Source organism: Haliotis rubra, unplaced genomic scaffold (assembly GCF_003918875.1).
Source record: "Haliotis rubra isolate DU_JTF1 unplaced genomic scaffold, ASM391887v1 Scf219, whole genome shotgun sequence".
Classification (NCBI taxonomy): domain Eukaryota; kingdom Metazoa; phylum Mollusca; class Gastropoda; order Lepetellida; family Haliotidae; genus Haliotis; species Haliotis rubra.
The window spans coordinates 754,771-777,186 of NW_025766214.1; the positions used below are offsets into that span (position 1 = coordinate 754,771).

The 22,416-nt window shown below is 41.7% G+C and overlaps 1 protein-coding gene across 1 annotated transcript in view; it reads right to left on the reverse strand.

Moving 5' to 3' along the window:
• LOC124277164 (WD repeat and FYVE domain-containing protein 3-like) overlaps positions 1-22,416 on the reverse strand; it is a 116,561-nt gene that overhangs the window by 61,209 nt on the left and 32,936 nt on the right. The window contains 14 exon segments of the mRNA XM_046712830.1: positions 3,773-3,925; positions 7,066-7,256; positions 7,751-7,862; positions 8,175-8,314; positions 8,950-9,178; positions 9,749-9,930; positions 10,445-10,666; positions 11,022-11,416; positions 12,109-12,323; positions 12,834-13,062; positions 18,793-18,879; positions 20,734-20,879; positions 21,559-21,659; positions 21,763-21,901. Of these exon segments, the coding sequence (XP_046568786.1) occupies positions 3,773-3,925; positions 7,066-7,256; positions 7,751-7,862; positions 8,175-8,314; positions 8,950-9,178; positions 9,749-9,930; positions 10,445-10,666; positions 11,022-11,416; positions 12,109-12,323; positions 12,834-13,062; positions 18,793-18,879; positions 20,734-20,879; positions 21,559-21,659; positions 21,763-21,901 (2,541 nt within the window).

Below are 22,416 nucleotides of genomic sequence, written 5' to 3' on the forward strand. Positions count from 1 at the left end.
TAGACAGAGTATAGTTTTCACAGCATATAACGAGCATAATGTTCACAGCATAGAAGAGCATGGTGTTCACAACAAAGAAACAGCTTAGTGTTCACAACAAAGAAACAGCTTAGTGTTCACAGCATATAAAGAGCATAGTGTTCACAGCATAGAAGCGCATAGTGTTCACAAGAAAGAAACAGCTTAGTGTTCACAGCATAGAAAGAGCATAGTGTTCACAGAATAGAAGAAGCATAGTGTTCACAGCATTGAAAGAGCATAGTGTTCACAACATAGAAAGAGCATAGTGTTCACTGCATAGAAAGATCATATTATTCACAACACTATAGTGTTCACAACCCCACAACATGGATACCTTGAGAAAATGTCAGGTCTCACATGACAAAGAAATCCTGAGTATATTCACATTAATCATCTTTTTATCTAACATTTGAACCAATACATTTATCAGTTATTACTGGGGTTTTTTTTCACAAAATACATCCAACAATGTATCATAAATTGTCTTTATTTGCCATAACATATTTTCAATCAACAGAATGATCACATGAACTGTTCTTGTGCCATATAAACCTGAAGTGTGCTTCTCACTATATATCAAGCATCTCTTCTTTTCCCAGAATAACCGCATTTGAGGGTTTTGCTTGCTCTCAGGTTTTACTTTTTGTAAGTAAGACCTCTTCCCAGGTTTTACTTTTTGTAAGTAAGACCTCTTCCCAGGTTTTACTTTTTGTAAGTAAGACCTCTTCCCGGCTTTTACTTTTAGTAAGTAAGACCTCTTCCCAGGTTTTACTTTTTGTAAGTAAGACCTCTTTCCAGGTTTTACTTTTTGTAAGTAAGACCTCTTCCAAGGTTTAACTTTTTGTAAGTAAGACCTCTTCCCAGGTTTTACTTTTTGTAAGTAAGACCTCTTCCCAGGTTTAACTTTTTGTAAGTAAGACCTCTTCCCAGGTTTAACTTTTTGTAAGTAAGACCTCTTCCCGGCTTTTACTTTTAGTAAGTAAGACCTCTTCCCAGGTTTTACTTTTTGTAAGTAAGACCTCTTTCCAGGTTTTACTTTTTGTAAGTAAGACCTCTTCCCAGGTTTAATTTTTTTTGTAAGTAAAACCTCTTCCCAGGTTTTACTTTTTGTAAAATAAGACCTCTTCCCAGGTTTTACTTTTTTGTAAGTAAGACCTCTTCCCGGCTTTTACTTTTTTTAGTAAGTAAGACCTCTTCCCAGGTTTTACTTTTTTGTAAGTAAGACCTCTTTCCAGGTTTTACTTTTTTGTAAGTAAGACCTCTTCCAAGGTTTAACTTTTTTGTAAGTAAGACCTCTTCCCAGGTTTTACTTTTTTGTAAAGTAAGACCTCTTCCCAGGTTTAACTTTTTTGTAAGTAAGACCTCTTCCCAGGTTTAACTTTTTGTAAGTAAGACCTCTTCCCGGCTTTTACTTTTAGTAAGTAAGACCTCTTCCCAGGTTTTACTTTTTGTAAGTAAGACCTCTTTCCAGGTTTTACTTTTTGTAAGTAAGACCTCTTCCCAGGTTTTACTTTTTGTAAGTAAGACCTCTTCCCAGGTTTAACTTTTTGTAAGTAAGACCTCTTCCCAGGTTTAACTTTTTGTAAGTAAGACCTCTTCCCAGGTTTTACTTTTTGTAAGTAAGACCTCTTCCCGGCTTTTACTTTTTGTAAGTAAGACCTCTTCCCAGGTTTAACTTTTTGTAAGTAAGACCTCGTCCCAGGTTTTGCTTTTTTGTAAGTAAGACCTCTTCCCAGGTTTAACTTTTTGAAAGTAAAACCTCTTCCCGACTTTTTACTTTTTGTGTAAGTAAGACCTCTTCCCAGGTTTAACTTTTTGTAAGTAAGACCTCTTCCCAGGTTTTACTTTTTGTAAGTAAGACCTCTTCCCGGCTTTTACTTTTTGTAAGTAAGACCTCTTCCCAGGTTTAACTTTTTGTAAGTAAGACCTCTTCCCAGGTTTTACTTTTTGTAAGTAAGACCTCTTTCCAGGTTTTACTTTTTGTAAGTAAGACCTCTTCCCAGGTTTTACTTTTTGTAAGTAAGACCTCTTCCCGGCTTTTACTTTTTGTAAGTAAGACCTCTTCCCAGGTTTAACTTTTTGTAAGTAAGACCTCTTCCCAGGTTTTACTTTTTGTAAGTAAGACCTCTTCCCCGGCTTTTACTTTTTTGTAAGTAAGACCTCTTCCCAGGTTTAACTTTTTGTTAGTAAGACCTCTTCCCAGGTTTAACTTTTTGTAAGTAAGACCTCTTCCCAGGTTTTACTTTTTGTAAGTAAGACCTCTTCCCAGGTTTAACTTTTTGAAAGTAAAACCTCTTCCCGGCTTTTACTTTTTGTAAGTAAGACCTCTTCCCAGGTTTAACTTTTTGTAAGTAAGACCTCTTCCCAGGTTTTACTTTTTGTAAGTAAGACCTCTTCCCCGGCTTTTACTTTTTTTGTAAGTAAGACCTCTTCCCAGGTTTAACTTTTTGTAAGTAAGACCTCTTCCCAGGTTTAACTTTTTGTAAGTAAGACCTCTTCCCAGGTTTTACTTTTTGTAAGTAAGACCTCTTCCCAGGTTTAACTTTTTGTAAGTAAGACCTCTTCCCAGGTTTTACTTTTTGTAAGTAAGACCTCTTCCGGCTTTCACTTTTAGTAAGTAAGACCTCTTCCCAGGTTTTACTTTTTTGTAAGTAAGACCTCTTTCAGGTTTTACTTTTTGTAAGTAAGACCTCTTCCCAGGTTTAACTTTTTGAAAGTAAAACCTCTTCCCAGGTTTTACTTTTTGTAAGTAAGACCTCTTCCCGGCTTTTACTTTTTGTAAGTAAGACCTCTTCCCAGGTTTTACTTTTTGTAAGTAAGACCTCTTTCCAGGTTTTACTTTTTGTAAGTAAGACCTCTTCCCAGGTTTTACTTTTTGTAAGTAAGACCTCTTCCCGGCTTTTACTTTTTGTAAGTAAGACCTCTTCCCAGGTTTAACTTTTTGTAAGTAAGACCTCTTCCCAGGTTTTACTTTTTGTAAGTAAGACCTCTTCCCGGCTTTTACTTTTTGTAAGTAAGACCTCTTCCCAGGTTTAACTTTTTGTAAGTAAGACCTCTTCCCAGGTTTAACTTTTTGTAAGTAAGACCTCGTCCCAGGTTTTGCTTTTTGTAAGTAAGACCTCTTCCCAGGTTTTACTTTTTGTAAGTAAGACCTCTTCCCAGGTTTTACTTTTTGTAAGTAAGACCTCTTCCCGGCTTTTACTTTTTGTAAGTAAGACCTCTTCCCAGGTTTTACTTTTTGTAAGTAAGACCTCTTTCCAGGTTTTACTTTTTCCTAACTCTATATGAACATCAACATTCAAACTATATATGAGTGTTTGAAATCAATTGAAAAATATCGTCCAAAATCAATTTCAAAGTGCAAATGTTTTCCCAAGCAGGATTTTACATTCTCTACCAAACCTCGGGGGCGTGTTTTCTCCTATACATAGACTTTTGCGATGAAAATTAACTTTTGTCACCTAAAATCTCATTCACAAATGTGTGCATAGTGCTTATGACTCTTAATCCAATATGCAGTGAGTCAAGACGACGTGTTGACCAGATACACTAAATAGCCAGATGAGCCAATGTAAGAGATGGAATCAATTTGGCACAAACCAACATTCCATTGCTAAGTTGTGAAAGCTGAAACATAATGCTGAACACAGAATTTGAGAACCAGCAATTTCATGCTTTGGTCTAATTCAGAGCCTACTCAGAGCCACACAGAGCCTACTCCTCTGAGTGTAAACAAACAATATTTACTGACCTCGAGATTGCAGAGCAAGTCCTCAAACGACGTCTGGTTTGGTATGGCAGAGCTCTCTCTTCCACTGTCAACAGTACCCACTAACGAGAAGGTGAGATGTAGGATGTGGCTGTTGAGGAGGTGACGCTTCTTCTTGTACAACATAGCCAGCATCTACAGCACAAGTACACAGGTTTATCTCTCAAGACCACCCACGCATGTATTCAATAGACTTTTAATATGGCTTGTCTTTGAAATTTGCAATCAATCCAATACATCCATTTAACCAGGGCCCCGTTTCACAAAGCCCTCATAAGCCCAAGATGTCGTAACTTTTCTTGAGCATTCATACCTCCTATACTGTAACATAGGAGCTACGAATGCTACGAGAAAAGTTATGAGATCTTAGGCTTACGAGAGCTTTGTGAAACGGGGCCCCAGTGTTTCAAATGAACCTGTGACTTCATAGACGTTGAGCATTTAAACATGCTGGTTAAGGCCAAGGTCGTCATATGGCGAACGGGCACGACACAATTCTGTTTGCAATGAATAAATGTACGTAAACTCATTATGACAGTGAGGTGTAAGTGTCTCCGAAAGAATGGCGACTAACGCGCTGACAGTTGCCATCAGTTCAACATTTTTGGTGAATGTCGTTTGTATATACTGTGAAATAATCAAGAAAATGGGTGAGTTACCTCTACAAATTTTGAGCAGGGACTTTGGCTCGGAATCGAGAAATCACGATTTTTCGAGCTTCCAAAGTACTGCTTTGATTTTTGTGCTGTATGTCTCATTTCGTAGGTAAATCTATTGGCTTGAAATGTGTGCATACTTTAAATGGGATAAATACAGTGAGTATTGTTGAATTCGCCCTGAAACGAACTTGGTGTGTTGACCTCGTTACATCCCTTTCCTTTTATATAGTATTAAGACCCCGTCAGTAACAGTACAGTCAGCTCTCGTTAATCCGACACTCATTAATCCGACAATCACGTTAATCCGACAAAAAATTTGGGAACCATTTAAAACAGTGATAATTACTCTCGTTAATCCGACATTCTCGCATTCCGACTCCGACACACCAATCTAGCAACTGATTATTGTAAATACATTGTAAAAACAGACAATCAACACAGCCGGTGGGATGATCCGACCGGTGTCCTCCCATTTGTGAGAACTCCCAGTTGTGAGACACATTAATTAATGGTTCAGTGCACATAGGTTGTGTTTCCACATCCCTACAATGAAAGTGGGACCAGCCCAGTACCCACAGGAGGCATAGTTCGTTGATGAGTTGATTAATGATGTAATTATGATAACACATTTTTATTGACTATTATGAAGTTTGAAAGTCATTTTGGTTTAAACATATTTTATTATTATTTATGAAAAGGAATTGGGATTGGTGAAGTATTACTGCTTATTTTAACACCGCTCCCATGCAACATAAAATTTAAAATGTAATGGAGGATGCGACGTCATCGATATTGACTATTGCATAAATATATTTTTAAGTACATATAAATATATACAGATTACATCAAATACAACTATTCTCTAAGTAGTCATAATTAGAGACTTACAGTTGTGTGTGTCTAACAAGCTATTGTAGGAATATATATCAATCACGAGAAGGTTGTTGAGTTAATTTCAGTATTTCCCTGTGAAAATTGGAAGGTTGTGATGATATAATCGTGGACTTATTCAACTATTTCCTGGTTTACACAAGGAGTAAATACTTTGTTTCCGTTCAAAAAATTATCCAGGTTATAACGGGTAGTTGATATCCACAAGAGCAACATGCACTGTTTATTTAATGTCTGTTATACTTATCGGCGTTTGGGTCGATAGATGCGAGAGCCTGAGGCAGCAATGAACGATTTGACAAAAACAAGAGCCATAATTAAGATCAATATAAATCTTGTTTTTGGTTTTTGTAATTAGGTTTTCAAAATTCTTTGAGACTGCATGACTCTTTGGAATTTGGTAGGGCATTCCATAAATTTATTGTGTCGGGTAGAAAGGGTTTGGCATAAGGGGCATTTCGACTGTAAATTTCAGAGTTATTTCTTAAACTATAGCTTGTAGTTTCGGAGACGGAGTAAATCTGAGTAGGTAAATTAATTTCTCTTTGATCTCTCTCCTTTTGAAGAAAGACAAACCCCAGACAACACAACAAGAAGTCATCACTTTTGCTGAGCAGAAGTTTGATGTGAAGATTGGACGATCAACCGTATCTGACCTCCTGAAGCAGTCTGCTTAGTGGTTGTGCGTCTCTACGACTGATTCCAATGCTTCAAGCTATCTGAGGCCAAAACATCGTTGATCACTTTGCAAACATTTCTGACACACCACTTAGACGTGTTTGATGTTAATGACCATCAAAGACTTTTTCAAGTTATAAATTATATATGTTATGATACACGCTTGATTGTACATTAGACGTCCACATGTTATTATGGAATTAGTTGTATGGAAACTGTAACATATTCAACATCCAGGTCATAATGGCAGCTGATATGCGGTAAAAACAAACGCGAGTTTTGTGCCAATGTGGTCATGAAATAGATATGAAACGGTTCGCTTATGTGATTATATATGTATGTTATGCCATCTACGAATGTTAATAAATGATAACAAGTATGTATTGTTAGTATTTTTTATTTCTGTGAATATTTTTACGTACGATGAAGATAACTAGATCTACATTTCTGATATGCATGCAACAGTATGATGATCATGACATTTAGTAAACATTGATATTTTCACACAAATACATTAATCCGACATTTTCATTAATCCGACATTTCAGTTAATCCGACATATTTCTCTGCAACCACAAGTGTCGGATTAACGAGAGCTGACTGTATATACCTTGACGGCAGTTTTTAGTATTACAAGCCCGTGGTTCCAATACCTGTGAAATAGTCCAGATGACCACTCACCAAAGTCGTCAAGAATGAATCATAGTTACATGTCTTTTGGTGCATATACTACACAAAGTTTGATAGGGATAAGGAGTACCCATGTGAGGGCTAAATGTGACCGAATGCTCAGACATGTTGCTATACAAATAGTATTTGTTCTTGACAAGGAAGTGAAGCATGTCCCACTTCATATCAAGTTGACTTAGCATAAGACATAAGACATGCATTCACACTGCTTCAGTCATGTCCAGGGCAATATGATTCATATTGCTTGCCTGACACTATTGTGGACCATGAAGCATTGAAAGATTGGTTGTCCACCATACATCATCTCTTTCCTCATGAAGTATTTCCTCTCCATACAAACAGAAACACTGTTACTACCTGATAGCCCCGGATCCTGTCCATGTCCCACATGGCCGCCTTGTTGCTCCGGACTACACACACTAGCGCCTTTACAGCAGCATACAGGCCTTCCACATCAGTTGCCATGGCGATCAGGCCAAGCAGGGATGAGGTGCCTCCAACATTGTCCAACATTTTGGCAACAGGACGAGGACAGAATGTGCGGACACCTACAAAAATTATGAAAATCACAGTCATTGGGATTCAAAACAGTGAGTGGGTTTTTGTCACTTTAGTTTTTGACGTGTATGACAGTGGCCTGAATAGAATTGAATCATGACTTGACAACTGATATAGTAGCAACAATCCACATCACTAGGATACAATGGTATGCCTTTAACCAAGTTTTATGTGACATGTGACACTTGTTTGCTGTTTATAAATCTTATGTTTGTTGATAATTTAAATGTCAATTATAAGAAATATTAAATCTGAAATGTGTGTATAATTTTATTCCTGTGCCAATGGGTCAGACAGACATCCCCAATGATCCATCTAAGTTACAAGTCACATGTTATTTGTTGACAGGAACCAGTTCTAACCCACAATCCATTGTCATTACTTCAATCAGGATAATGACATTATTTACAAAACACCAATGGGTTCATAATCTGCCCTGCCATATAACCTGGAAACTACAGTATCAAGTATTCACACATCCTACCAAGATATCCCATGAGAATGGCCCCTAAACTACGAGCTGGTCCCGCCAGGTGTCCAGAAGCATTGTGGAGGATCCTGATAGGTGTTGCATTTTCATGGGCCGACATGGCAAGCTGCAATAATAAAACCACTTTTTAAGAATCTGATAGTTAACACATCATTCTATGAAACACAATTACTCCAATAGTACTGCGAAACTGTCAGGATTACCTATCAAGAAGTGTAGAGCATTTAGGAAAAACGCCTGTAACGTTTAACAGTTTGACATATCGACATTCACCTCAATCTGGCTACTTTAATCATGAAAAAAGCAATCTGACACAGTTAATGTCATGTACCTAATGCAAAAGTTTAAACTGTAAATGTCACTTAACGGGAAATTAAAAAATCTAGCTCACAGGATTAAGAAACACATTGCTGCATACCTGTTTGGCAATGGATTTGCTGTCTACTTTGTTGTAGACTTTCCTGATCTTTGCAATGGTCATTTGTGACATAGCATGGGCGTGAACTTCAAACATCACCTTCTCTTCAGCTATGAATGGTCCAGAAACTTCTCCATCTTCTGAAATAGTCAGAACACACCTACTTTAACACAGATCATACTTCTAATAGAAACATGTTAATTAAAAATATTTTCTAGGTATCTTCGTACTGCATGTATTTGCCATTTGATGTGCATATGAGAACGTCTGACATGCAGTATGCTTGAAGTAAAAGTGATTTTTGGATAGACCGCGCTTGCGCGGAGAGGGGAGATCACGTCACTTCCGTTCCTGTACACTCGTCGATACTTGAGGCAGCCATTCTAGAGAATGGCGAATCAACGACTGTCTGATCTCTTTTAAGCAGAGCTTGAGGTAATATGCATAAGACCTATGGTAAGGTAAGTTAAAAATTATGCTGATATCACCAATGAACAGCTTCCATACATTGAGATTATTCCCCAGCCCATTGTAGGTAAACCTTTTAAATGTTTCACTAGTATCTTTTGATTTCAGTATGAAATAAGGATAATTCAAGACCATTAAAACAATGGAGGACAGCAAACACTTTCACAACAAAATATTTTCTTGTCAGAACAATTGAAATGAACTCAACAACTGGCAAAGTACCCCACATTTACATATATTATGAAACTTCCAAATAAACTGCTTTTCTTGACCCCTATCAGACATCTTCCTGCAAAGACTAACATACCGAGAACAGGAGCCTGGAAGCTGCCAATGTACGTCGGACCAAGGTTGTAGATGTTTTGAACGGTAGATGATGATACAATGTCCTCCAGGAGGTGGCATGGTCCCTGTCTGAATGTCAGACGTGAGTTCCGTCTCAGCTGTGGGGGAGTTCCGATGTAGGCGAACACGGAGGTGAAGGCTGTTGGGCTGGCTGTTCCCCCACCACCCAGGTTGGGCGATATGTAATGAAGCTGAAAGAAATCAGACATTACAGCATGGTCTGTCTGCACCATGTTCTGGCATTCATCAATAAGTGTTAATCTAAAACTGTAAAAAGACGACCAAATGGATATTTTTTCTCTTTTGCATGCTCTAACTGTATCACTCTAGAAGCCTATTAATTACTTTGGACCCATGAAGATCTGGGTTAGAATTGATCTTCAGTACCCCATGCATGTCGTAAGAGGCGACTAACAGGATAGTGTGGTCAGGCTCGCTGACTTGGTGGACACATAATTGCTTGGATCAATGTTCATGCTGTTGATCACTGAATTGTCTGGTACAGGCTCGATTATTTACAGACCGCTGGCTCACAGCTAGAATACTGCTGAGTGTGGCATAATACTAAACTCACTCACTCACTCACTATTAATTACTTTCATAAGTCAATCTATCACTAGAAAGCGATGCAGCTAAGAATCACTCACTCAAATTCAAATCAAAGACATAAATCAATCAGAAAGTGTATTAATTAATTAATGTTCAAAGTACAATATCAAAGCAAGAAAGACTCATTGTCCCTGAACGGGTTCCTGACCTACCTTTTGTGTCTGTACATGTTCTCCATCCACAAACAGGCTGACACTGCTGTTCTTCATGATGCCAGCTCGGTGGAAGATCAACACCAGGTGGTGCCACTGTCCTTCCTGTGTGAGTTCAGGGCACCAGAACCTAACAGTGTTGTCATTCAATGTGGGCTCTTGTTCATGCTCACAGCCACTCACTGAAACCACAACCACACTGTCTGTCAGCAACCCATACACAGCAGTCGTAAGTAGTAGGCCTTGGGAATAAGGCCAGACATATATATGTTGGTTCATAAACAGTTTTATTTAAATGCTATGTCCTCATGTGGGAATAGGTAAAGACCGAGTTATGGGCATATAATGCTGAATGAGCATTGCTGGAAGATCTTGTCTCAGGTCTACAAACAACTTTTCTTTGGTGATCAGAACATGCTGGAACATGCTGGGTATCTATCATAACCCTTGCTACCATGAAGTGACACCCAATTGAGTGATTGGGACATATTCTAAGCAGGGTCACCTTGGAGTGACTACCAGTATTATGCATGGGACCTATTCTGGAGGGTCACCATCCAGTGAAAATATTTTGCTGAACTAGGGTCTCCTTTTAGTGACAAGTAATAGAGTCCTGGACACCTATTCTATAGTGGGTTACAGTGGTGTGGCCAGCAAACTTCTGCTGGCATTGAGAAGTAAAGATGCAATACCAACCAGAGTTAGGCATGTAAGTCTCCTGTGTGGCCACTATGAGAGCTCTGTCCCGAGATGCCAGTGTGACACTCAGACAGATGAGATTCTCGTCCCGCCCCTGCAGGTTGCGGACTACGGTGAGGAGGCGGACTGGGTGGGCATCCTGGGCCACAGTGCTGAACTTGTCCACACAGAACCACGTGGAGTAGGTCAGTCCAGATTGAGGAGGGAACACTCGTTCACCTGCACAGGAAAAATAGACACAGCCTTCATAATGACAGCAAGTTCATACAAATCAGCAACATCAAAACTATACATGAACTGTTCAATGATTTGTACATCATATGCTTGTAAGACAAAAGGCTTGTCTGTTTCTTATTTATTTAAAGATGCACTTCTAAAAGGCATTTACAACTGAAATCAAGATTGTGATAAAAACACACACGCTGATGTCTATTGACATACTGTAGAAAAAGTTATTGCTGAAAGAAGTAGCAGCAAATAATTAAGGGGATAAGTGAAAAAAAATATTTTAAACACCATTTCTTTTTCTGGCAGCACAAAACAAACGGTCACATGCGAATAATGATTTAATTACCTGTGCCCACTCCACCTATGACAACAGGCTCTGAGGTGCCGACCACGCCCCCAACAACTGACGGGGTGGGTGGGCCTTGAGGGGCAATGCTGGGTAGATAGAGGCAGGCAAACCCTTCTGCATTCATGTCAAACTCTACGAAGGCTGGAGTCACCGTCGCCCCATGCATCCTGGCATCTCTGGGTGTTGTCATGGAAACAAGACACTTGACTCGAGTGAGAGGGACAGTCTGACCAGCAGACTTGAGCTTCTTCTCGATCTCCACAGTGGCTTTTTTGTCCTCCATGTTGATGGAATGGGACACAATCTCAGCATCATGCCAAGCACATGTGTCCAGCTGGGCTGTGTCTTCAACTGCTCGGCAGCTGAGAGGGGATCCTAATCTCATGAAGTCTCTGTAATAGAGCACATGTACATGTGTCGGTGAGCCAGCTGGGAACACTTTACCAATCATATCACTGCATGTCAGAGTTGGGAAAACCATACTGATGCCAATTCGAGTCATTAACCATTTAAGCATTGGCTGCTGACAAAACAAGAAACATTATCAGAGTGAATCTGTGATTCTTTTATGATTAAAGCTGTATTCCGCCTCATATATTATATCACTGCGACAGTGTTTTGTTTGTTAGTTTAATGACATATCAACAACATTCAAACAATATGATGGTAGTCTGAACATAATCAAGTCTGATCACATGAGTGAGTGAATGAGTTTACACAAATGGGCTTCACACGGTGTACCCATGTGGGGAATCGAAACTGGGTCTTCAGCACGAAGAGCGAATGCTTTAACCACTAGACTACCCAACCATCCCTCAAATGCATGTGGGACATACAACCAATCAAAAAGTCTAATCTCATCTGCTGCCGTTAATGACAAGCGTTTATTGGGCACTTTGTAGTCTGACAGCAGCAAAACCAGGCCTACCAAAGAACTTAGATGTGTCAACAAAGAAAGAAATGTGTATAATATTTCTCAAAGCATCACAACTAAAGATTAAAAAGCTGAAATACAGAGTTTATTGCTATTTCTGTGATATATTTCACTTTGAATCTACTACAAGCCTGGCATATATGTACTCACCGTAGATCTCTGGGTGTGAGTGACTGTGAGGCCAGTCTCTCGAACATGTACTGTAGGTAGGGGTGGAGAGGGTGGGACTCGTCAGCAAGGGCCACACTGCCATGGCTCAACAACTCGTGGGGAAAGCGCCCATCACACATTACCTGTTGGTTACGCTCAGTGCGAAGAAGTGTCTTCAGGGTGTCACCAACAAACAGCCGCAGGTCAAGGGAAGTCTGCAGAGATGGTGAATATTTGATTCACATAAAAAACCAAAAAACTACGAGCAATTATCAAAACCACTAACAAGCTCTGAATGTTTTCAGGTAAATTCTGTGCTGAAATGTATTCAGCCATACAAAGCGATTTGGTAGTCAGACTTGGTGACATGGTTGCCTGTGAGTCATCTTATCCTAACAGAGGATAATGTGTTTGTACCGAGTGTACCATGGACGTACCACCTGGTTGACAGAGTGTCTGCACGGAAAATATTACGTTCAAACCCTGGCTGTGTCACATCAACAGATCAGCTCCTATTTCTATATCGTGAGTCCAGATTATAACAAGCAGCCAAACATACACACATTTGATGATAGAAGTTTAAGAACCTTGAATGAAAACTAAAACTCAATTTCACACCACTTAAACCTGACTTTATTACTTGGAGGCTGCCATGCCAAACTGGCATGCTGATGACTGGCATAAGAAAAATGTAAGCTGGTTAAGAGAGAGAATAGTGTGATTACCTGACTATCAGAAGACAGCTCAATTGCCGGCAGGAGATGGAACATGGACAGCACTGCCCCTGCATGTACCACAATGAGGTCTGAGGGGCTGGTGAGGTTGAGGGACATACTTCCCGTGCTCCCTCGCTTTGGTTTCAGAGCAGCCTGGTTTATCTGAGACTCATCGGATACTGAAGACGTGTGTTTTCTCATTGAAGGGGAGTCCGCCTTTACTTGGTTGGGCATTGGTCTATAATAAAGATTTAAGCATGAAAAAAATAAAAAAATACCAGTGCCTTGAGCATGTTCTAGTTGCATGGATATGTGCGCTATATAAATATCCTACAATAATAATAAAAAATAACATGAATTCCGGTCATGTTTTAACAGGAAATTAAAGGGGATGCAATATATAATGCAGGATAGGGCAAAAAAATCATTTCCTTATGTTTTGAAACATGACCCTGAATTATTAATTGTGAAAATGTTGACATAATTGTTCTCAAGTATTTTTCAGCACAAAACATTCACAGGCCCTTGTGTTGATGCATAATATTTCTAAATCAATTAACATCACAAGACTCAGTGACAGAAATGAATTATCACATACATCTCTACTATTTCTACAGTAAATTCCCTAATTATGCACAAAAACTTAATGTTAACCATGTCTAGGGTGATTACTCCACATTTAGCTAAACCTGTAGAGGTTTCCAATTCTTTGATGAGAATCGTCCTTGGGGTACATATATGCATTTTCTGCGGCTGAAAATGTCATGTGACAGTTGTATCAATGTTTTAATACAAATATTGTACAATAAATAAAATCTTTTTTATTTATTATACAGCCCCACCACATGGAGTTACCCCCCTGCTACACATGCGCAGCCAACCAGGTAAGCACCTAGGCCCGTATCACCATTCCTCCTGCTGAATAAATCAGTGAACAGAATTGCGGGGAGGTGGGTGGCCCTACCCCAAGGACGATTCTCTTCAAAGAATTGGAAACCTCTACAGGTTTAGCTAATTCTTTTTCATAGAGATCGTCCTTGGGGTACATATATGCATTAACTCAGACTCAGAGGGAATTCTGTCAAAGTACACATAAATAGCGATCGTTAGGAAGAAAGTAACTAACGCCACAACACTCACCTGTCATGTGTCCCGAAGCTTCCGCGAGAGGCATGATAGGAGGGTAACCGACAGGGAGGAAAGTATTGAGACCCGACCTCACAAGTTAAGCAAAACATTTCTCACTCTGTGCAAAAGTAAAAACCCTGCCCACATCGTGAAATCTATATATATAAGAGCACCGTAAGGGGGGAAAACCAACTCACAACCGACTATAATCTCATGAGAGAAATCGAAAGCAGTTAGATATGACAACAGCGGATATATCAATTATACACAATTGAAAACAGCGTCAACTGTCCAGATCACCAAGACTCACTTGGTCATGGTGGCAGGACACTGTCCACTGGAGAGAACAGAAAGGCCAAAATGCGCACAATCACGGGAATGTGTATCGAGCTGATAGTGCCTTATAAAAGTGCTAGTCCGGCACCAAATAGCAGCAGAGCATTCCTCTTCAATAGGCAGTGCCGATGCAAAAGCCTTTGAAGTGGCCACTGCCCTGATCGAGTGAGCCTTCAACCCCTCAGGGGGAGGCTTGCCCTTAGCCTGATAAGCACTACAAATGACCGAAAAAAGCCAGCATGATAGGGTCTTTTTGCTAGCAGGCATCCCGGCCTTCCTGCCACCGTAACAGCAGAACAGATGGGTACCCGTACAGATCCCTTGTGTTCGTTTGATATAGGCCTTGAGGGTCTTACGGGACATCCAACGGGTGAGTGCTCGTTGCAGAGGTCCCCGATGTGGAAGGCTGGGTAAGAGTAGGTAGTTCAATAGGAGCTGTCACATGGAAAGCGTGATCGATCTTCGGACGGTAAGTATCCGGGAGGTGAATACTGACACGATCTTGATGGAACAGTCAGCGCCAGGTCTGTCGATAGTGCATGTAAGTCGCCAACCCTTCACCCAGATGTTACTGCCACCAGAAATACGGCCTTCCATGTTAACAGATGAATGGAAATAGCTGATAGACGTGAGAACGTAGGACCGGACAGCCAATCTAGCACGATTGACAAAACCCAAGGTGGGCTGGTTCGCCTGACAGCAGGTCGAACCGGATCCACGCCAGCTAAGAAGTGCTGCATAAGAGGGATGCTGCATAAGAGGGTGCTGCACCAAAAGAGCACCATTGACAGGGGTGTGGAAAGTGGAAATAGCGGTGGAGTTGATACGAATGGTCGAAGCCGCCAAGCCTTCTTCCAAACGAGCTTTCAGAAACTCCAATACTCGGATTAAATCTGCAGAAAAGGGATCTGCAATCCCCCTATCTGAACACCAGTGCGCATAACAGGACCACCTATCCTCATATTGAACGTTTGTCGAATCCCGCCTCGAAGCCAGAAATGTGTCTGCAACTGCTGCAGGAATTCCGCGTGCTTTGAGGCTAGACCTGAGAGAGGCCAAGCCACCCACTGAATCCTTGGATTGGGGTGTGGCGCGCCATTCTGAGTGAGAATGTCCGGTCGCAAAGGTAATAGAACAGGAGGCTGAGCCAGAAACCTGAGAATTACCGGAAACCAGCTCTGTGACGGCCATAGCGGTGCCAGTGGCTGGGTGAACAGAGGACCCGGGAGAATGAGTGGTAGAGGCGGAAACGCCCACAGCACTTTGCCCGTCCAATCCAGCAGGAAGGCATTGGAAGCCAACGCCCTCTGCTCCGGTATTCGAGAGCAGAACACGGGTATCTGATTCGTCCCACCGGACGCAAACAGATTCACCTGGAATGATCCCTACTACTGGGAGATAACTCCGAATATGTGCCAGTCGATCCCGTCGTGCGGAGCCAGGATCCGGCGGGAGAGAGCGTCTGCTCGCACGTTCTCCAGCCCCGGGAAATAAACAGGAATCACCTGACAGTCGCACTGGTCGCACCAGAGGAGAAATTATCATGTCTCCCGAAGGAGCGCTAGGGACACCGCGCCGCCTTGCTTCAGGATGTACGTCATGGACGTACGGTTGTCCAACAGAAGATGAACCACCTGGCCATGAAAATGCTCCCGGAAGCACTTGAAAACCAACCGCACAGCTCTCAGTTCTCAGACATTGATGTGAAGGTGGGCCTCGGCTTCGGACCAGAGTCCAGACACCAACAGACTGCCGAGAACACACCCCCAGCCCGTGAGGGACGCATCGGTTTTAACTGTAAGAGCTGGCGTCTGGATTTCCAAAGGGACCCCTTGGAGAGATTCCCGACATTGGTCCACCACTGAAGGTGAGGAGACAACCACCCGAGGACTGTGAGACACTACTCCAGATCCTCCGAGTGGGCCCACAGACTCGCCAAAGCTTGCTGTATAGGGCGCATCCTCAACCGCGCCCGCCACACAACATAGACCCAGTAGACAGAGCCAAGTCAACGCTGGTGCGTGGGGCTGGGAGAGGAATGAAGACACCATCTCCCGTACTCTGGTGACCCGGTCGGGCGACAAAGAGACAAGACCCTGTTGAGTTGTGAACCGCGCCCCCAGAAAAACCAACTCCTGGGTGGGTACCAGGTCGGATTTCTTGAGGTTGATAATCCACCCCAGTCGAACTAGAATATCTATCACTGTGTGGGTAGAATCTAGGTTCGCTGGCTGAGTTACATTCTCTTCCCACAGAGGTTACTCCTGTCATATCTTCCTACGTAACCTCTGTTCTAATACGGCCCTTTCATGGTGTGAGCGTTCAAGACTCGTGATTGGAGACAATCAGATTTAGTTGTGCAATCAGCAACGTTGTTTCAAAAGTGATCATTCGCAAGGCCTCGGTAATTTCCGTATGCTTCGAGAAAACTAAACTTCTTCCCCTGCGCGATGCTCAAACGTTTCTTCTAGACAGAACTCAGTTATGTTATGGCGGATCAGTGGCGTCTCCATCGCCCTCGTTGACAACGGACAAGCTAGCCATTAAACGTCTTGTGTGTAACATCAACACAAGTCCCCGGCAGATGGGGGATATTTGTGGCCCCACATTTGCTTGTGTTAGTCAAGTTGAATCTAAGTCGATGTAACAGGTGTTCTGATTGGATAGAAAGAAGGGAGATAATTTGTGTTGCGATCTTTTGCCCTAGGGGGATTTTACGAGAACCGGGAAATATGGCCGTATTAGAACAGAGGTTACGTAGGAAGATATGACAGGAGTAACCTCTGTGGGAAGAGAATGGCTGAGTTAGAGCGCTGAGCAGCCAGTCGTCTAGGAAAGGGTAACAAAGCCTTCCTTGCGACCTTGCGAGGTTAGCCGGCACTAACATGAACTGGTCGAACACCCTGGAGGTAGTGGATATGCCGAAGGGGAGCACCGTGAATTGGTAACCCATCCAGTCGTAAAAGAACCGGAGGTACTGCTTGAAGGATGGATGAATTGGCACATGTAGATACGCATCCTTTAGGTCGATCGACATAAGCCAATCACCAGGCTGAACAGAGGAGATCACCGAGCGAAGTGTCTCATCTTGAAGGATGGAACCTGTAACATGCGAGTCAACCCCTTGAGGTTGAGAATGGGACGGAACCCGCCGTCCTTCTTCGGAACAAGGAAGTACGAGGAATAAAACCCCGCCTGTTCCTCTCCCGGTGGTATACCCTCTATTGCGGACTTGTCCAGCAAAGCCTGAACTTGACCCGCTATTATAAAATTATTTGACCCGCCTTGACCCGCCTTGACCGGACATGACGGCACCGGAGTGTGCCTTATGCCGGTGAACTCTGGCGGGCCTCGCTTCCAGTGGTAGATGGCCGACACTGAGGGTGGATAGCACCCAAGTGTTGCTGGTAGCCTTCTCCCACTCGGGTAGGAATAGAGAGAGGTGGCCTCCCACTGGGACGTGTGGTAAGAGTGCGTGAGTGGTCCCCTGCAGATGAACTGGCTTGGAAGGACCCACAGCGACAGCCTGCAGGTTTAACGGGAGGTCGGGGCAGACCCCCCGCGACTGCAAAAAGGCTGCTGGGAACCAGACGAAGAGGCCTGCTCCTTGCCCTTACCTTTGGCGGGACGGCTCCTCCTCCTACCTCTACCCAGCGGCCGAAGCTAGCCGGCAGACTCGGGCGTAGGCTGCGCCCCGGAGGAAGAACCCACGCGGTTGCTCCAACAAGGCCTTAGAGTCCATGAAGGAGGTCGCTGCTGCAGCAGCCTCCCGAATAACCTGCTGTGCCCCCAGAAACAACGTCGCTCCCAGCCTAAACGGAAGGGCCAGCAAGGTCTGCTGTGTTGCTGCCAAATAACGGGATGTAGACAGCCACAGCTTGCGCATCCCCATGACTGCACACATCAGAGTGGACGCGGTAGACCGTAAAGAGTCTCACGTCAGGTGGGCCTGAACTTCGGATAGTTGGCGGAGCAGAACAACATTTGGGGAAACGCCACCAGTGCTCCCAGAGCCGACCTTTGTATCGAGGAAAGGTATGCCTCGTGGACCACAACCCGCACCTGCTGCATGGCATTCTGGTAGACTTCCTCGTAATTTTTATTAAAACATTGATACAACTGTCACATGACATTTTCAGCCGCAGAAAATGCATTTCCCTAACAACTGTTTGATAAGTTGAAGATGACATCTGTTGAAAACCTTTATAACATTTTCATGGTGTGATGCTCAGTATCAAAAGGCATTTATGGCTAGATAGGGTACTGATTGGAATTATTAAACTTTTGAAGACCACTCAAAGGAACGGTTATGTTGAATGGCCTTATGTCTTCTATGTCATAACAGCAGGATAAATGAGACTCTGATGCCTAAAAATAAAGACAATATTTCTCCACAAACTTACAAACACCTCCAGGAATTATAACGGACAACTAAACTACAGACAGAGTGTCATGATAGATAATGGATGACCCTGTGCTCAGGCAAATATCTAGGGGTTCCTACCTGTCAAAGGCATCGAGGGCCATGTCATACAGGTATCGGATCATCAGGATCGCTGACAGCAGTATGATTGGTACAGGCTTCTGCAGTCTGGAAACATCAGAGTACAAGTATAGGTTTAGTTATAGTTTCACTGATATTTCAACTTACCAAATAACGAACGAACAAACAACCTTACTAAACAAGAGTCATCAGAAGATGACATATCCCCCCGGCCCCCACATCTTTGAAAGAACAAATCATCTGACAGTTACTTAAAGTCCAGCTTGATTTTAGACTAAGTGCAAATCGTTTCCATGGAAATCATGAAAAAAATAAATGACAAAAATCTGCAAATAGCAAAAGGCACCACTTTGGGATCTGCCTCACATATCTGCCAAGTTTTGCTGAAAGATATTAAGAAGTTTTCGCGTTGTGCTCCGGAAACAAAACCCATCCCTTCCTTTTTGAGACTTAGTTCGAATCATTTCCATGGAAACCGAGAAAATAATAAATCACAAATATCTGCAAATAGCAAAAGGCATCACTTCAATATCTGCCTCACATATCTGCCAAGTTTTGCTGAAAGATATAGAGAGGTTTTTGAGTTATGCTCTGGAAACGAAGCCCACCCCTCACTTTTGGGATTAAGTCTGAATCGTTTCCATGGAAACCGGGAAAAATAAAAATGCCAAAAATCTGCAAATAGCAAAAGGCACAACTTTAGGATCTGTTTGATATATCTATCAAGTTTTGTTGAAAAATATTATAACGGTTCTTGAGTTATGCTCTGGAAACGAAGCCCACCCTCACTTTTGGGACTAAGTCTGAATCGTTTCCATGGAAACCGGGAAAAATAAAATGCCAAAAATCTGCAAATAGCAAAAGGCACCAACTTTTGGATCTGTTTGATATATCTACCAAGTTTTGTTGAAAAATATTGAACGGTTCTTGAGTTATGCTCTGCAAATAGCAAACGCACAACTTTAGGATCTTTTGATATACTAAGTCCGTAGAATTTGAATTTCATGGAAACCGAAAAAAATAAAAGACTGACAATTATCTGTAAACCGGAAAATAAAATGCAAAAGGCACCACCTTAGGGTTATGTTTGACATATCTACCAATTTTGGTTTAAAAATATTGAGTTATGCGAGAAACGAAGCCCACCCTCTTTGAAGACTATGGTCCGAAACCGAAAAAAAAAAATGATTATCTGAAATAGCAAAAGGCACGGGTTATGTCGGACGGACGGTCTTTGAGTTATGGTCCGAAACAAAATGATTATCCCACCGACGACTATATCCCACCGCATTATATGCCGGTGGGATAAAAACAATAGTATGCTACAATAATCATCCCTATCCCTGATTCAACTCATTATAGCAGATCACAGATCTTCGTCTGGCATTATCACTAGAGACTCTGAGGTCATGCTTACTATTTTCAACAGGAAATACACCAAAGACATACTACTGTCATAGATATATGGAGTGGGTGAGTTTAGTTTTACGCCATACTCAGCAATATTCCAGCTATATGGCAGAGGTCTGTAAATAGTCTGGAGTCTGGACCAAACTATCCCGTAATCAACAGCATGAGCATCTATCTGCGCAATGTGTCAACCAAGTCAGCGAGCCTGACCACTGATTCCATTAATCGCCTCTTACGACAAGCATGGGTTAGTGAAGATCAATTCTACCCCAGATCTTCACAGGTTGATAGATATAAAGAAGTTACCTAAGATGATTGTCATATATTAACGTACAAATTCTTCTAAATGAGCAAAACATATCATCAACAGTTCAACCAACTGTTAAAGCCATACATATTACAGTGCAAAGTCCTAACTCAAAAGATAATCAAAGAGATATGATAGACATCACAAATTTACTTTAACATTCACTGACAATTGTAACACAATGGCTGCTCCATGAAATGTGGTCCTGCAGATAGAACACCTACTTGTCATCCTTGGTGTGGCAGAAGAAGTCATGGAGATGGTCAAGGTTTTCACTGGGTTTCAGGTCCTCAGGAGCTGGTTGGATGTCTATCGTGTTGGAGAAACAGCCCAACAGCCTGATGGCCTCTGTCAGACTGTCATACCGCACCTACAGACAGAGGCAAACTCAGGTTAGCAAACTGTTCATCAATATTATTATTCACTTGTCCTAAGATAGGTATCTGTAATTTCAAAGTGACATATTCTAAAAGTCGAAATAAAAAGACTCGGTTACTGGGCATTGTATTGAGCAAGATTAGCATAAAACTACTGTGTCATATACATATTTTACTGGAGGTATACTGGGTTCATTTCTGCAAAAATCTAAGCAGTTATAAGTAACCTTTTCAAATATTTAAAACATTTAATCGGGAAAGATATTCTCAAGTTTAGAAAACTTAAAGCAGCAGCCTAAGGAAACGCTATAATCAAATTACTTATTATTTGTAATGATGCTGAAAATAGGTCAGTTCTATGGCAATATTGAATAATAATTGTATGACAAGTCATATTCAGTCCCTGTCTGGAGACTAAAAATATCCCTAGCATAAGTTTAGTGCCCTATGTTAACGACAGAGGGAAGTAATCTTCAACAATAATCACACATCACAACTTCTGTATGATTGTGTGCTAAATGATGCTTAGTTGCAAATGGACTGAACTTTCACTTACATATTTCCCTCAATAAAAGTGCAGCAACAAACTGCTGTGATATCTTCGTACAAGAATGTTGCCTTGGTGCTAGTGTAGTTATTGTTAAGAGCTTTAACACAAATATTTTCATATACCTCTGAGGCAAAGAACTTTGCATTGGCTGGTTCGTATCTCATGGCTACGGTAAGAGTGCTGAATACTGTCCGTAGCATGGTGAGAATGTCCTTCCTTGGTACTGAAAAGGAACATGATAAATGATGACAACAGCAAGATTCAGTAGATTGGAGACTTTGGTGCTATTAGGACATTTGAAACTTTATGAATGAGGACATACATACCCATATCCCATGGTGCCTTGGGTGGATCAGCTAGGCAACCCTCCATGGACACCAGCACAGACATGACGTACACAAAGCCACCTACTTTACGGAACACTGTCCGAGTACGGTGGCTCTCTCGTAGTACATTCAACAGAGACTGAAAACAGATCAATAAACTCCGATGGGTACATGTCCAAGAAATATACAACACAGCACAATACCATCTAGAAACCAAACTTTGTTCAATGACCTGCAAGTTACCAAGGACTATGTATAATAGGAAGGCAGGCATTAATGAAAGTGCAAAAACATACCTTGCTCCAAAAGCATGCCAAATGTATTCAACATATCAGGTAGCATACTGTAAACAGTTATCTATATATCTCAAGCCATTCTTGTGAAATTTTAATGTAGTATCTCTCAAAATCTCAGCATTCCCAACAGACAGACACTCCAGCTTTTACACCCATGAATAATTGACTGTTATTATATGAAAGTTTCAAGATACTAAGCTAATACAATGAGCTACTAAAAGGCAAATATTATGGATGACATCTTCTTCCTTACTGTATGTCACAAAGTTTCTGGGCTATTCCTCACCCCTTCGTCAGGTGAACTGTGCCCCTGACGAAGGGGCAAGGAATAGCCCAGACATACAATAAAGAAGAAGTT